Genomic DNA, 18,124 nt, shown 5'->3' on the forward strand with positions numbered 1-18,124 from the left:
TCGCAGAACTTAAAACTGAAGTAGCTTTGAAATTAATTCACCCCGGATTAAATATAGTACTCCAGTAGCTTCTTTTGCAAATGTTCTGGTTCCAGTACATACATGAGTCAGCAGAGAGCCTAGAGCTTTAATTGAATTATTCCGGCAACCAAGTTCTTCGAATCCGGTAAGACGCAGGCACTGAACGTATTAAGTGACTCTAGAATATTATTAAAGCATTTTACTTTACTATCTTTAATCATCTGGCAAATTTACAATTTACGTCTGCAAGTTGTCATGTTTAGATATTTTCACGAGTATTCAGATGATGGTAGTACCTTTTCGCATGTTTCTTCAATTTTTCACAAACGCCTGGACATGCATACAGACCGCCATGTCTTATATATCACGTATCATTCTCCATGCTTTCAACACCTTTTCGTGAAATATTTGTAATAATTTCATATTTGATTCATTGCTACAATCCAAAAGCCAAATAACATACGCTGAAGCTGGTTATTGACAACGGTGCAATGGTGCAATCGATGCTCGTGGCCGGAGTTCAAGTATTAGCTGGAGTCATGGATGTTTGAATTTGCCTTTGTGCTTGTCCCGCTGCTGTAGATCTTTGACTAGCGAAGTATTATCTAAGGATAACAATAATGAAACTGAGAGATAATAAGATACGCAAAAAGGCAAAATACAACAATAAACCAGAAATCATGTGGGCATTCTACAGTAGTCCAGAAATAAATTGATAGAAGACATTCAAATTAGCTTAGAAAATTGGTCACCTGGTCACAGTTATCATATTGTTTCCCTAGTAACCAGTTCGTTTGCCTCTATTTGAAACTTAAATTGTCTTTTTTCTCTTAATACCCTACAAAAGATTAACGCCTAACAATAATATCTACATGTATAACCAGAATATTGCGTCTCTTGTTTCGAAATATTGTTTCCATAATTTAAGGAAATCCAAAGATTCTTGAAGTTCAAATAGGAGCAATAATGCACACTTTCCCAAACACTCATACAACCTATTTACCAGCGCACTTTCAATTTCGTCGGTTATTCTCTGTACCTTCATCAGAGTCTAAAGAATAGCCACCTTTCAAATAATTTTATCCCAGTTCAAAGTGTTGGCACTGAACCTGCTAATCTCCTAATTAACTTATTTATTGTATCAATTTATCCAATAATGCTCTGCGTAGAACCCTAGTCTCATACCCTTCCTGGCTGCTGGCTTATCATTTGCAACTAGCGCAAAGCCTCGTGCGTAAATACGCCATGCTTCCCAAAGAAGTAAGCAGGTGACATTCGTATAGACCATATATACCCAGAGATGTCCTGTTCTTGCTCGCGACGCAATGATTAAGCAACGGCTGATATGAGTTGGTTTCTGGTATCCATACGTCAAATCGGAATGCTTCTTTGTGTCTCTCGATCGTTACGTCAAAAAGCGAAATTCTGCCAGTGCCTTCGATTTTCATACCAAGTTTAATTTCCTCATACTCCAAGGATTTTCAAAAAAATTGTGGCCAATTTTACCAAGTGATAAACGTATTATCAACTAAATACTCTTAGTTTCCTTCCGGGATAAGAAAAAAAATTCTTTTTAAAACGAAAATAGCTGAGTCAATTGCAGAGTATCCCTGGAGCCAAGAAGAATCCGACCAGTTCAGCTTCACCCGAGGGTAGAGTTTATATTATCCGAATAGATTCTTTCACAAGGATGCTTATAAAGATCGGCTCACCCAACGGTCATCTAGTTCCATCTTGTCTTGTAACCTTGATGAAGATTTACTAAAAATGTTTGCCTGTGGTATGTTCGCTCCTTCCTATAATTTACAATTCTAAATACATTTTGAACAGCAGAGTATCTTTTCATTGTAGTCTAGTAGAAGGCACCAAGCAATCGAGCATAAGGGCATCGTGCTTTTGTTTCATATCCTTCAATGCTACAATGACTTCAACTGAATTCTTCCCCTGGATCTTGAAAGGGGCCCAGAAGAAATTAAACACATTACGTAGCACAGGTTTCTCATTAGGAGTGGGAGAGACCACTGAAGCGTTTACATCTTAATTCTTCAACGAATCTATTTAATTAAAGCATAAAGACGCTCTGAGTTCCCATCGTGAATTGTATTTTGCGACTTTCTGATAATAATCTACCTTACCTTCATTTTGAGGTTCTTAGCAATTTATTTTTTCTGCCTTTGAATCCTTCCTAAATTTCTCTCCTACTTCTAGATATGCTAACATTCATATAAAACAGTTTTGCAAAGAGATCAGGTAGCAAAGCTGAGTAGGATGTTTTTGCTTTTTTCACTTGACTTGAAGAATAGGGTACCCACAAAACTTTCTAGAGTCACAGCTATTGCTTCCGCCTAGCTGTTCTCTGCCCTTATCGTGCAGTTTTATGCATATGCAATGTAGTCGACTCACACTTATATTGTGTTTGATGTTTCACTTCGCAGTTTATGCCTTCTCTCTATTTGCGCATTCGGGGTTTGTTTTCCGCCCTTGCTCTTGATTTGTGATTTGTTTTCATTATAATATCGTGCATATGATTTTTAAGCGATTGTTATCGAATCTTGCGTAAGACTGTGGGTATCTGAAGATCTCAGTGATGCTGGTGTTTTTTCACAAACCAAAGCGCCCCCGTAATTGTACGCAGAATTCTGAATTGCCCGCGTTGCAATTGCTATATATTAGATATTTCCGCAGAACCCCATAACCTTCTCCCATATGTCCAGATAGGCTCTATGACTGCCTTGTACAAAAGGACTTCGTACTCCAAGTTAAACATAGAGCGCTAGTTTAAAAGCCAATCTAGACCGAGAGTGCTCGTGAAGGGCTGGAAGTCACTTTACATTTCTGATTTCAGAGCATTTCTTAGCTTCTTGGTGGCTTTTACGAGCTCTTGCTTCAGTCTCGGGGAACGATGTTCCTGCCATTCTCACGTCAAGTTTCAATAACTCGTTATCAGCAAATATTTTCCTGAACTATTGTTGATGTTTTCGATAAGATCAGGGAATTTGCACAGGTCAGTAAGCCAATACATAGGCTGTCCTCAAGAAATAACATCAACCCCTTGAGCTTGCTTATGGTGCCGAACAATTGTCAGCCTTTCAGAGAGATTATTCTTGATCCCCAATGGTGGTGTTTGGTATTATAGTCCCCACTCGCTAAAATTTTTCTTTGCACGATGACTGAAGAAATCAGCAAACTTTTGTGCCGCAATTTTAAACCTTGGAGGGCAATATAGGGCTGGAAATGTGATTTTGCCGCGAGATTCGATTAGGCGAATAGACGTGGGGTGAAGGTATTCCTTGCAGTATCTGTTCAGAACGAGGTGTCTAAGCCGGGATTTGAATAGAATACATGTGCCACTGTGCGCCTTGTCGTCTGGGTGCTTGGTGTCGTAGAATATGTAACCTTGCATCTGGAAGTGGTTCTTTTATGTAAGACTGATTTTCAGCTCGACCATTTGTTACCGATTAGCACTTGTAGAATTTGCGATTGGCCACGCATCATCTCCTGGAACATGGTCTGCATTGAAGCCATGTATCATAGTTTGCATCACCGTAATGAAAAGTCCCTCTAAAGTTTGCGAAGCGGAGTTCACTGTTGCTTGACCTTAGCAAGCGGACTTAACGACAGTTGTATAGCTAACGACGGCTGCTTGTTGGGTGTTGTGACTGTCATTTTCATAGTTCTGAGATGAGTTGCTGTCGTGACTGGGGTAGCGTCTTTTGCCTAATATCCACTACAGTGAACAACTTCTGTAGTTAGCAATATGTGGTCCATCACAATTACTGCAGAATCTGGCACTTAATTTCACCTTGTTTTTAGTGCAGGCAGCTGTATTGTGTAAATCTCCGCAGATTACACAAATAGTCAGTAGCTTGCAATATGCTTTGGCATGGCTAAATTCCCGGCAGTTCTGGCATTGTACGGGGCCATTCCTCTTATGAATCCTATTGAGTCAATCAACTTCCCATACTTTTGGGAGCTCACTCGCTTCTACCCCTGATTCAATACCTTTTAGTACAACTTCAAGACCCTTAGCACTTTTCAGTTGGGTGGTATAAAATTGTTTGTTATGTTATCCTTCGTGATTGGGACTACATGAAACGCATTTTTATCCAACAAGCTCTCCAATTTATTAACCAGATTTTGGATGTTTTTCTCGGAGATATATCAGTGCAGGCTTATACTTTTTTTTGAAATATTAGTTTCCTTCCTGATTCCATTATCATTTTCAATCAAAGCAAACCTGTGTTCACTACTAGTGCCTTTATTTGGTTTGGCTATTTTAGGCACTTTTTTGTCATCTGCTGATTGGGAGCTCCATTTTCTTTTGGTGACTAGAATGTACCTATCAATTCCAGTTGCTTGTGCTGCTTTTCAGGGTGTTCCTCCGTTGCCTTTCCGAATGTTCCATGTGAGCTGGAGAAAATTGGATTTTTAAGACTGAGCCGTCATTCAACGAACTTATCCTGGGCAAATTGGATGTGAAACTGTCCAAGACTGTTGAACAGCCGCGCAAAGTCCATTCCATCTAGATTGCAGATGGGATCATTGTTTTCAAAAAAGTAAATAGCTGCATTAGCTTAGTGGAGTTGAACAATATACTATAATAATATACTATTATTAACTTCATTTGACCAAAGATGTCTTCAAACCGGCATCAATCTTATATTGTGATCTTTCTCAGATTTTCGGATTGCTTAGTATCTAAGAGTGAGTTCTACCTCACCTAAAATTTGTGCGACTACTACTTTGCCCCTATTGTCAAATGTGAGCCTTGTTCGGTAACGCACTAATCGAGACCTTTCATTTGATACTCCACACGACTACATTCGGAAAGAAAACATTTCACTCCCTCTCTTCACATGTATGAGAAGCCTCCCTTAAACTCCACATAAAATCATACTATACGCATTGGATTTCATAAACTTCAAATGTGTCCTAAATTTCTTTTCCGTTTATGTGGATGGTGTCTGTCAGGAAGACAATAAACCAATTTGAAGGGCACTTTTCACACTAAGAACACAATTAGCAGTGTTTTTAAAATTGTGATTTCTCGGAAATGAAACAACACATTAACTTGAGGCTTCTTTCAATAAAAAATTAAATCACAAAAATCCTTCGGATGTTGTTGTACACTGGGTGCTATTTGACCAAACTTCTTCTGCAAACGATGAACCCAAAGAAGAAAGTGTAAATGCAGTTTTATTTAGGACACATGTAGTTGTGACCCGAAAAAAACGGGATTAATTAAAATTAAAAAAAAAATTTGGCAGCCTTTAAAAAATTTAATCTTCATTTAATTTTCATTTTTTTACCTAAAATATTGAAAAAAGGGACTTACTATCAACGAATCTCGGAAATCCAAGATTGGGGCCGTAGTAACGAGTATTACGATAAAAAAATTATCAAAACCGATTAAGTAGTTCTTGAGAAAAATGAGGAGTAGTTTTGAATAAGTTGATTTTAAAAAATAAACGCATTTCAAACTTTCTGAAGATGTTTGCAATCATTCGGAATGTGAAACCTTGTTAAGTTCAATAATGATTAGTCTAGAATTGTGAAAAAGAATCAAACAAATCAAATAATAAATGACCGAGCAATCTCAAAAAGTAAGTATCCGGAAATACGGAGTGTTACAAGAAAGTGAATTTTCCCCAAATCCGATCAGCAGAAGCTGTGACGAAAAAAATAAACTTCAAATAAAAAAAAATAGCTGTTTTCTAGCTATAGTTTTCGAATAGTCACTTGCCCTATAAAAGATTTTAAAGATACGTTTTGCAAAGATATGACTTGAACCAACCAAACTGCAGTACTCCTTACAGCCTAAATCTCAACAAACATACACATTTTCAAAACTATCAGTATTGAAGGCGCTACTATCTTGCAACCATTTTACAGTTGATTTTTCTGGATACCTTTTCTAAGTGCTTAAATTGGAGTTCACCATCATGTTCCTAGTGGTCTTGTCTTTCACAATCCTTTTATTAAACCATATTTCTAATTTTAAGCATTTCACCTCAAAAGTGCAATCTTCTAGTATGGAGATTCAGATGATCAGATAAGTACTATACACATGTATCTATACTGCTCATTTTTGAGATTTAAACAAAATTGCACTTCTTTATGTAAAAGTAACAGAGAATGAGCCCTAATATGCTGCTATACACTAACTAGTATGTACATAAGAATACGATTTCTGGTCATCCGGCAAGAATTCCCGACATTCTGAGACAACTAATTTGTCGGTTTTGTTAAGAATTTGAGTATTATTATATTTCATAACACTATCACTTATTGAATTATAATTCTAGACAGCCCTAGCTAAGCGCATACTAAAACCATTAAGTGGCGGTAAATGACTGACAAATAGACAGGCACACAGTAGCTATTGTATCGATTTCCTGACCCTTTCGAATACCATAGAAATAGCCAACCCAACTTGTTTTCCATCCCCATAACTTTCAATGTGTTGTTATTATTACTTATTATTATACAATTATTACTTCCCAAGTAGTTTTGATATGCGCTACTAGCCCCAAACCGTGAAAAGTTCCTCCCCTCTTCGCATGAACCTATTCTAGCTTATTGTAGATCAAGGATATTGCTATTGCATTGACTGCAACAAATAGGACATCCCTCTCACATTCTATTATATTAGTGTTTTCAAGGTCTTCCTGAATTACAATATCTAAACTAACAAGCCGCACCCAATTAACAGTTAGCTTTGTCAAAGCTGCATCCTTTTCTGTAATTAGAAATAAATTATCTACTGCAAACATCTGGAAAGACAAGATCTGATAGACGAACCGTTTATGATCCTGGCATTTATTTTGACCAGACTATAATTATCAATCATACCAAAGTTCGATCTGAAAGCTAAACCAACATCTAATTCATCTTGTTGCCTTGTATTGATATGATTAGCTACTTAGCTATTGAATGTTTCGGAAGTAAACGCCATTACCCATTAGCATGACTGACTAATGGTTAGGTTTGCCTGCATCTCAGATGATGTTAAGGTACTGCTAAAAAGATCTCATAAATCATCTTAATGATTTATTACATCATTCTCGTTGCGATAAACAAGTTTTAAAACACTCACAGCTGCATCAGTTTAGGAAAATCCAATATAAATTGTTCAGCTCATTTTATTGGCTATCTTGTTAATATTAGCACATGTTCTATTAGGTCCACTCAGATGATAGCATTCGCAGATGATATTAACATTTCTATTCTTGAAAACAACATTGTTATTAATAAATAAGGACTTCACATTTTACCTAAGAGAAACCCTAACAGAAACCTTAACAGTTAACTTAATCTAAGGTTATACATCTAGAACTTAAATTAATAGTACCAGTACTAGTACGTACTCATCAATCATAAGAGGCATTTGGAGGAAACGTGACTTAAAACCTCCAATCGTCGTTGTTGATTTATTTAACAAAGGAGAGGAGTTGAATTTATTGGGGACGGTTGGGGATAGGAAGGCGGAGTAATGACGGCGTTAGCCTTTTTGTTTGGATGGAAGGACGTATTGCGCATGAGAGTGGCGACCTGTGTAGAGGGCTTCTCTATCGAGAAGACGGTTATCACTACTGTAAGGAATGACGCGTATCGATCCATGAATTGAGGTTTCATAAAGAAGTGGTTGGATATGTACTTCATACGTCATTTTTGAATATATCGGCACAGGATCTTCCATTCCTTGTGGCGTAGCCTCTCCATCTGATGGCGAGAAATGTCGGTCTAGAATATGGAAACGAAACTGATAAATGGTCAATTAATTGTCTATAGAAGAGATCTTAACCTTTAATGGAATGGGCCTGTTATAGCAGAGCATAGAGTTCAGAGATCTGAAAGCACCGTTAACATAGTTAAGCACCTTATTGATGTAAGGGATGTTGGATAGGTTCAAATTTATAGTGACACTAAGGTAGATAAACTGCTGGAGATGAAAGAAGCATGGATTTTTAAGGACAGGTTTCTTATATTGGACTCGAGTCTCGGTGTCATTTTCATTTTTCTTCTTCTGTTTAGCATTTTGGGGGTTTGAAGGCTAATTTCCCTTTGGTGAAGTATCGGTAGAGCTTGTCCAAATTTGAATCAAGACGAATTTGCGGCGTACTATTTTCAAGATTAGGATAATATGATTAATAATCATCTTAAAGACTATAACTCTTCGAAATCATTAGAAGGGTAACTGTGCAATGTTTGATTAACAATTACAAAGATTGAGTACGTCTAGATGTTACATAGCGCATGTTCGATGCAGCCCTCTATGCGAAATTTGTACAAATGTGGATGTTGCAGGTTTTGAACAGAAAAGTGATTTTATTCTGATCATCAGATTTGTAAAAATCATCCCACATTCAAAGTACTAGACGCGTAGATGCCTTAACCTCATATCACGTTTGTGGAAAATTTAAGGCAAGAGCCTATACCCTACCCTTTGCTTGTCGGTAAAATAACTTCTTACTCAACGCGCTGAGCATAATTTGAGATAATTAAACTTATCTTTCATGTATCTACTCACCTTGTCACTCATTCTGAAGGGGCTCAAGGGAGAGATGATCATAGTATCCTCTGAGAGCGGCTTGAATCTTCAAAAATGAAAAAAATCTACCAAAGTTAATTTGAGACTCTAAAAGGGCTTAGACAACGTTTACGGAAGTACGAACTACTGTCTTTATACTTGTAGAGGGAATCTTTCACTAATTTATTCTAGCGTTTTCTGGTTAGGAAACACCGAGCTGGGCTATTCAAGACTCTAATATTTAATCTGCCCAACATATTGAAATGCTCATGTTTTGTCCCAGGTAATAATAAAAAATAAAACTCGATTTGGACATGTTTCGAAAAAAATTCAGTCACAATTCTTACTCAACTGATCTTTTGATCCTTCTTCAACTCTATGAGATTAGTTACTTAATTAATGGTCAAAGTTCAGCAAATCACACACACGAGCGACATTTTCATCCACTAACTACTCAATGGCGATCAAAAGTGTGCAGTACGGGCCCCACCTGTTTCGATCCTTTCTTTAACCTCTCCATCCATCTTAAGAAGGCAATAGAGCAGAACCTCAGTAGTTTTCGTAAATCAGTTGATTGATATCGCTATAAACTTTGCCGAGTTTAATACGAGAATTAATGCCGTCCCGTTGATTAACCTTTCCTGCCCAGAAATTTTTCCACGCAATTGCATCTTCATTTTGCGAGCTACAATTTCAAGCCATAAGCATTCAATTAACATCGTTTGTTAGCGAAATCTACATTTTTACTATAACCCTCGAACTAGCAACATTTTCAAAGAAGTATGGCTCGAATCCATTGACAAACGCAAAAACAAAACTGGGTTAGAGTTGTCCGACCATTTCTCTCGAATTTTCGAAGCTCCAAATGCGACGAATCGCTCAGAATAATTTTAATAAGGAAATTATTGTTTTGTTCAATATTTTGAACACCCCGTCAGTTCTCCGCAAGTGGGATGAAGCGATGGCGTAGGTCAGGATGCCAGACAGCTTTTAGAGATATCGATTTGGTGGACCTCGGTGGAAAACCGGGGTGTCTGGAGTTCCTTACTAAGGCAGGCCTAGACCGAATACTGGATGCTCCGTCGTTGATGATTATGATGGTCATGTGGAGTCTTGGATTTCACGTGAATTTATTGCAATGTAAGGCGTGTATGACAAGGCGGAGTTGGATATATCAAGAAAAATGTTGAATTTTCAACTATGTATGAATGGAAAGTCTCTCACACAAAATAAACACAAAACCTTTATACGCGAAATACCTAGCTCTCGATGTTTAGTCAAATTTTACTACTTGCTTGCAATGTGCAAGTCCAATCTATGTAAATCTGAAAAGCTCTCAATATCCCGGCAATGACAATTGTACAAGGTCTCCGTTTATCTTTAGCTATTTGGTTATACATATATTCCCATTCTGGGCCCGACGCTAATCAGCGCCATCCACCCTTTTCTCAAGCCTAAGCAACCTACAAATATATCGAACATACCCTTCAACATCATTCTCACCCGGCCTGTCGATAAATCTTTTACAATGAGTATAGGGCAAAAAAGTCTAAAATTTTGCTTTAAGGTGTGTCAATATTTCGATATTTTATCCGGCATAAATGTGACCACAAATCTATGTTCGCTTCTATTCAGAGTCCCTTCAACTTTTTCCCTTACTTTGTTAAACTACTAAACTAACTAAGCTAACTTAAGGCATCTCTTTTTTTCGTCCTTAATCAGTCCTACCTACCTTAAGTTTAGCAAGTTCAGTCCTTCACCATTAGTTAAATTTTCTGCCGGGAAATGTGCCCCATCTCGGCATTGACTTGTATTTTGCCCTGTTGAAAGCTCCCCCTCTGAACCCCCAATCTGAACACATCTCTATGAAAGGCTTGACAGTATCCTTGATTTTGAACTTACAAGCTTGCAAGGCTACTTCTCTAACTGGAATGTGTAGATGATTGTATGATATAGGTGGCTAGGAATAAGCGTTTTTAACGTGCTCAGACATGATAAGACGACTACGTAACCAATATCAGTTCCATAGATGGGTCAAGTTCAACTCCTCAATTACTTAGGCCTCTGAGAGCGAGTCACCGAAACATGCTCTAGGACTCTGTCCAAGTACGGCTTGAAGATTGGTAGCAGATACACCTTACACCTTCACGCAATCTATCTTAGCTGACACAAAAATATTTCATCGTATGGTTTTCCTACCTCCTGTCTGTCCATCTGTAATTTATACATTATTTTAAAGGTTCCTATAGAATTCACTCCAGAAATGAGCTAAGAATGCAATTCCTAAGCAACCACTCAAAGGTTATGATCAGTCAACTTTATTTTTCGGTCGGACTTTATGTAAACCCTGGCCTGTAAAATAAGCCCAGTAAAATTTCGCATTCCTTCACAAGTATTTTTTTTCACGCATTGTGTATATACCTATAATGTTTTATCGCGCTCACATGCTTTCTCCCAATTCCAATATCAACAAGTCTAGCAAATTGGAAGGACGTATGAGGAGGTCTAACTTCAAAAGTCACCTATTCCAACGACGTCTTTTTTAGGAAACACGAAAAACTGATTCTCAACCGATGTAACTGTTTATTGTAAAGCCAACTTTGGACGCAAACTTCACCCTGAAAAGGAGTCGGACGGAAAAAAGCTTTTCCATCCTTCGATGCGGCTTAAAATGAGCTATCCAATGGCATTTTTAACTCGTTTTCGACAATTTCGAAACATGTGATCTTCGGAACTAGACCCTTCATATGTATTCCATATAGTTTGAAAAGTCCCAAAAGCATATATCCCAAAAATTTTCACAATCAGCGGGTGACTGAATGCTACTTGTTCCTCTTGAATTAATTATTAGTGTCATCACTGGCTTACCCATTCATAAAAATTCCACAACCATCCTGACAGAAGCTCTTTTCTGATATGTACGCCGGTAGATCATTTATTATTTAAGTTTGGCTCAACATTCCAAAATTGACCTCATAGCCTGTCGGAAAAAACTGTTAGAATTCTTATGTGCGCTTCATTGTAGAACCATTATTTTGAAATCATCAAACACATCGTTCCAGAAGAAAAATGGTGACCAGTGGTTTCAACCAAACAACTCATCACACGCTGTCCCACCTCTGCTCTGCCAACACGGCCAAAAACGGCTGAAGATGTTGATCACTCCCTTATATGCATTCGTATACTAGACTTAAGTGCAAATTATAACCACTGTGATAACCGAGATCTGCTCGGACCTAACCTTATCCGAAGTAGATTTTTTTGTTCTCATTGAAAGCGTGAACAAATGGACAATTTCGTCTAAGGGACAGTCCGTGGTTTTCGACCTGGTTATAATACTCATGTCCTGTACCCAAATACATATAAGGGAACAAATCACACCTGCAGCCACCTTTGGTCAGGCTATCCCCAGGCAAGAGCAAAGGCCACGTCTGATAAGTGGTCCCTAATCGAGTAAATCCACCCAGGAGCTCCCTCAATCCTTAAAAAATGAAACGTTATTTTAGTTTTCTGTCCTTAGATACCGGTGCTCTGAGGTGGCGGGGAGGAAGACGGGGCGGCAACCCTGTAGTCTGAACCAAAACCAAGTGGCCGAGAAGAACCTCCACGTGGTGGCACCGGAAAGCGCTGTATCGCATTGGCTTGCCGGCCGTGATGCAGTAGGCGAATGCTCCAAGGCCTAGCAAGGGCGATCAGACCCGAGTCTGCACGGGGACTCATCTGAAGTGGCTTCGGTCACGAAACCTTACCAGGGGTATACTGGTACCATGGGAACCGAGGTAGCCCCTGGACTCTTATACTTCAGAAGAATTCCTGTCGTATCTGAGTACAGCTCGGTTGGTTGCGGTTGGCCCCCTTGTGGGATTTTCATGGGGGCTGTGGTTATGCTCAAGCGAGAAGAGTCCTTCGGGCCTCGACGTGGTGTTGCGTATCAACACGGGTGCCATACTCCATAGTTCGGTAGAGATTTAGGTAATTCTTGCATCCACCAGTATGAATGCTAAGCCATGCACTTGTTATAGACTAGTCCCGTTGCGCTTGTCTCAGCGGGGCTCTGATTGTGGTCACAAAATCAATCCGTGTCTGAAGAGGACCGTAGGATTAAGTTTCAAGACAGGTACCTACGTTAAACACCGAGGACTTCACTGTCCTTAGATACCCCTTTGCTGTAAGTTACCTTTATGCATACTTCTCCATTTTCTGGATGGATATTTTTGCTTTAGATTTTCGAACTTACATATGTTGAGTTACTCAACATCCTGTTCTTGCCAATCTTACGTCTTCCTCTCATTCCAGCACTATTGTTATCGCGGAGTCCGACGTTTATTGTTAATTTGTTGTCGAAAACCCACTTTATTGTGACGTTTTTATATTTTTTGATGAAGTGAAGAAATTCGGCAATAGCACCCCCATATTTTAACTCCAGAAAAATGGATAGTTTTTTTACCGAGATAGTTACTCATTATTTGGATTATTTGTTTACAATGAAAGCAACTCGATCTTCCATTAACAATCCTGTGTAGCGCCATGTGCCATCAATTTCTTTTAGTTGAATATTTCAGTCTTCCTCAGGAACTGTCGTAAGCTACCTCCCTTAAACATTGATAGAACGTTTGAAGATTTCGTTTCTTTACATGCCACCAAAGCCAATACCAATGGATGGCAGATTATATGCATTTTATTTGCATTCTAAGAAAAATTCTCATAAAGTTCCAAGAGGATAAAAGGTTGAACTCGAAAGTAACTTTTATTCAGCAAAGCTCAACCCTTAAATCAATTTACTTGTTCGAGGGTGTTTTTTATCTCCGCTGCCTGTTCCATGGTATCCAATTCCATATGGTAATCAAAGACAGTTTACTGAATTGTAAGAAACATGTGTAACTTTGATTCCCATTCAAATTTTTATACCACCACCACCAGAAAAAAAAATATACAAGTCGGGAATCCGGAAGCTAGACGCTTCAGGTATGAAAAGTTTTGTGTATTTCTTTTATAATTATATATCATTTGAGTATGCACTTGTCCCATTAGTACATAGCAAATAATATATGCATATATTATGTGATAATATCCACATTCAGTCTTGAATTTGTAAAGAAGCGACAACTTTGATCTATTATAACTTTGTTACTAATAATGCAACAAACTTGGTAGATCATGCTTTATGTTATAGCCTCCATCGCTACGAAATTTCCTGATGCTAGGATGAACTTAAGGGAAGTTTTACAGCCATTTACTAAAAATTATAGTAATATATTACTATTGGCTTTATTTGAACAGATATCGGTATGGCGGGTATTTCGGAGTCTAGGCACCATATAGTGGCAGCCTCCTAATTATTTTCAGATTTTTCGATTGGGTATTTTCTGAAAATGGGTCCGTTAAAGAAATAATCACTTTCACCCCCACACTCCCCACCTTTCCCACAAATGTCAAAACCAAGACTAACATCGGAAAGTACAAATCGAACCCTTTCATTTGATACCCCACATGACTATATTTGAGAGAAGAAAAATATACTCCCCCAGTTACAGTTCCCACCCTTCTACCAAATTTGGGGTGAATCGCTACAACCGCTGCGTGAGGCGGACAGACAGACAGATTGACAGAAAGTAAACCGATTTTAATAAGGTTTTATGTAAAACAAAATAAAAATAATAAATAATAAAATAAAAATTCATGGATGAAACTGTATAATGTTAGTTAAGATAAATATCTTTCTAGACGCATCAACTGTGCGATAACGATTTGTACTTCTCGCAATCCTGCGTGAAATTACTAGCTTTTCCCAAAAACAGTTTGACTTCGTACTGCATTTCCATTCAAACCACCTCATTTCACAACAAATAATAAAAACCCATTGTCAACCATTTTCACAACTCCATAACACTCGACAATAGTTTGATTAAAAATAGATAGGTCGGAACTATTATTCCGGAATTATGCAAACGAAACACACATCTCGATATGTGTCATTAAGAATTGTACTGTTAAAATGTATAACATTTCTAGACCACATTCCAAGGATCCGTCAAGCTAAGAAAACAATTTCTACTGTTCCCCTTTTAAAATATGTGTGAATGTACATATCTGATATGGAACATACATTCATGTGACTACGTATCTATAACTTTGTTGAGTATTATCTTCACATGCACCGGAGTATCTCTGCTCACTTTCCAGTCATGTAAATCTCATATATGCAAGCTGAAACTTAATTAACATTTGAAAACAAGTTTGCATCTAATTTTAAATACTATTTTTTCATCTTTCTTTCAATTTCTTTTCAGTAACCGACATTGACCGTGTGTGTAGTCTGCAGACGGAACTGGTTCGAATAAAGAAGAAAAAACAGAACACAGAAAAAAATTGCTCAACACGACCACAACGTACAACATACAACAAAATGGGACATCATACGCGACAATTGTTCGCGACATTAACTTTAGTTCTATTTATTTTTAAGGTAAGTAACTAGATACTGTTTCCAGTAAAAGTAACCGGTGATTGCAATATGTTATTATTGTTTGTCTCTCTGTAGGTCTCTTTGCACAACATTAACAAATACGAGTATAATAGAATAATAAGTCAGACGTAATGAGGCATGACAGAAAACTCAACGTATGGGTATTGTCTGGGAACATGGAATGATCCAGATATTTTTCTGGTTGAGGCATTCACAAAATTTACACATGAATCAGCTGAGAAAAGATTTATGTGGAACTTTAAATCGGATTGAAACCATGGCGTTGATAAAAGTTCGAATGAAAGGCTTCAGCTTTCACGTATCTATATAATACATAGTAGATACTTGTATCTACACGGGCCACGCCGTCAATTATATATTGATTGGGTCGAAAGTGAGAAATATGTATATATTCCTGTAAAATGTATCTTATGTAAAATTTCACAGTGCGAAAAAAAACTATTTCCCCAAATCTATCCGCCACCTAATTTCAATGTTGTATCTGATCAAATTACGGTCACCATTAGTGGAGTTTGCTATTTTACTTACAAACAAAAGTGAAGACATACTTTCACAAACTATTCAGACTCTAAATCAATATTAACCAGGCAATGCCAAGGTCTATCGCAATACAGTACTTAAAATTACGTCTATTACAATCAGATATGGTTCAGATCCGACCGTTATCAAGCCTCACTAGACCTCGTACGAGGCCGTAATAGACCAGTTATGATTTACTATTGCGAAAACTCCATCTACAACCAGCATGCAGTGGAGAAAAGCAACAATACCACATACCCACATTATTTTTTGTCTTAACACTTGGATATTTCTTCATTCTCAATCCGCGAAATATTATTTGTAAATAATCCACGTCTGGAATTTACATCTAAAATAGTTTCCAATTCTTTTCCCCAGAACCGCTATCCGCAAAACACCTCCGGAGAGAGAGGGACTCTTTTGATGCTTTTACTTATTTAAAGATGTTGAAATGCAAAATTGGATCGACATCATTATAGTTTGACTAAGGTTTACGAAACTGAAAGGTAGGAAGCGTGGTCCGAGATCGCCTCGTTCAGTCAATTCAAGAAAAACGATAGAAATCGATAGGCATATGGAACACACGGGCATATGTTGGATAGAATAATCCAACATCGGCCAAGCGGTTGGGAGAGACTTGTTTCGGATGCAAAAAAAAATCTGGTATAATCGATTTAGATTACTGTGAACCGAGATAATGCCAACGTCTGGGAAGTATTGAGTAGATTTAACCAAATACAGAGGAGCGTTAATCGTTAGATGCATATTAACAATTCAATCATGATATGACGGTATTGAGTGTAACCGTTGCTGTTAAATACGGGATTTTCTGCGAATGCATCGAGCAAATAATAAGGAAAAATGTGAAGAATTTCATCTACCATTCATACGAAGAGGCTTGGTATAAAAGCGCATTATCGACGGTAAATTGGGCGAAAAATTAAAGGCGTTAGCAAAGTAAAATAAAGAAAATATCGACCTAGTTCGTAAAATAAATTCACACTAATAAAATGCAGTCCAAAACTCAAAAAGTTTTCAGATTGGGTACAGAGGCATAGCTTGCTCAATAAACTTGTTTATTGTTGTGTTATTCTTTTAGTAGCCTCCCAGAATGGATTGTATCTAGTGTCGAAAGAGTTGAGCCAGTTTTTGAGGTTCCAGTCGTTCTCGAAAGTAGCACTTCTCATTCAGTTTGAAGTGGGGCGAAAAACATAGTAATTCCTTTGTCACAAGGTGTGGGAACAAGATGCCTGGTCAACCAACCCGGCAAGGGCGTTAGATAGGGTTTAAATCCACTAAATCAGTGAATGTATGAATGCTGAGCCTGTATTCAGAATAAACCGTTGGTGCTAGTCACGGCGGGGCTCTGATTGTGGTCTCCAACTCAATCCATGCCCAAAGAGGACTGAGGGATTCTGCCTATAAGGCAGGTACCTAGATTAAATTCCCAAAACCAACCAAACCCCTTTCAGTCAAGTAGCCTCAACAAGATCGCTTGCCTGAAAAGAGGTGTAGGTTAACCGTCAGGCTTTTCTTGAGCGTTGAAGAGTACTAAAACCTCCTAATTCCACCAAACACAGGTCATTGTCTTCTTGGGATAGAGATCTTGCTTTATTATAGGTTTTTTATGTAAGTGTAAATATACCATTTCTAGTCCCTATTGATGATTCGATGCATCCATTTTCACTGATCACGAGATGTTTTATGTGAAGCGAATTATTGAATAAAAATTTCAAGGTGTTTTTGGTGAACACTCCTATTTTCAGATAAAACCAATTATTTTTTCATACCACTTCACGAGTTGTTTAGCAACACCATCCTGCAAAAAATATCTTGAAACGCTTCTCATGGAATTCTAAATATTGTCCTATGTTCGGGGTATTTTTAAAATCAAAGCCTTCTTTTTTTGATCTGACAAACCATTTCTGTTAGTATACATACCTACAGCTCGTTCTACATCTACTTCAGACATCCCGAACAAAGACGATTAACAGTTTCATCTACGGCCGCACCCACGTCATGTTTACGATAATATAACAAAGAGCGACTTCAATGTTGCCTTTGGTCACGCTGCTTCCAGGACAAAGGGTGAGGCAGCGTTTGATAAGTTGCCTCTGCAATTTTCAGTATTTAGGTTCTATGCCCGAAACGATGGGTCCACGGATCAACAAAAAGTAGGACTAAGTTGCTCGTCATTTGGTCCGGTCTAACTTCAAACAAATGTGGACTTAGGGTGCCTCCTATCCCAAAGAAATCTAAACACCCCGGTTTTGCGCCAAGGCCCACAATTTTACACCATCTGAGGTGGAGTCAGCCCTATCTTCTTTTTCTACAATTAATATTGCTCTTATAGACTTTTCACGCTGAATCATTATCACCCATACGAATCAGGGTCACTTAATTCGTAAAGGCGAGGATGGCCCACCGCAGCCTATTGACCAAGATTTGATCCACAAGGCAGGCAGGCGTGGCATCATAAATTTCGTCGATATGTAAGCTAAAAAAGCAACCAACCTGATCTAAGGAACCAAAAATTCTTTCGAGGATTCTTCTCTCGAACGCGATTT

At 38.1% G+C, this 18,124-nt stretch overlaps 1 protein-coding gene across 2 annotated transcripts in view; it reads left to right on the forward strand.

The window, feature by feature from the left end:
* The window catches only part of LOC119649649, a 33,834-nt gene that overhangs the window by 2,458 nt on the left and 13,252 nt on the right, over positions 1-18,124 (forward strand). For both annotated transcript variants that reach the window (XM_038051903.1, XM_038051904.1), the window contains exon 3: positions 14,842-15,017. In XM_038051903.1, coding sequence (XP_037907831.1) covers positions 14,958-15,017 — 60 coding nt within the window. In that variant the 5' untranslated portion in view covers positions 14,842-14,957. The remainder of the gene's footprint in view (positions 1-14,841; positions 15,018-18,124) is intronic.

The sequence above is a fragment of the Hermetia illucens genome, chromosome 2 (genome assembly GCF_905115235.1).
Source record: "Hermetia illucens chromosome 2, iHerIll2.2.curated.20191125, whole genome shotgun sequence".
Classification (NCBI taxonomy): domain Eukaryota; kingdom Metazoa; phylum Arthropoda; class Insecta; order Diptera; family Stratiomyidae; genus Hermetia; species Hermetia illucens.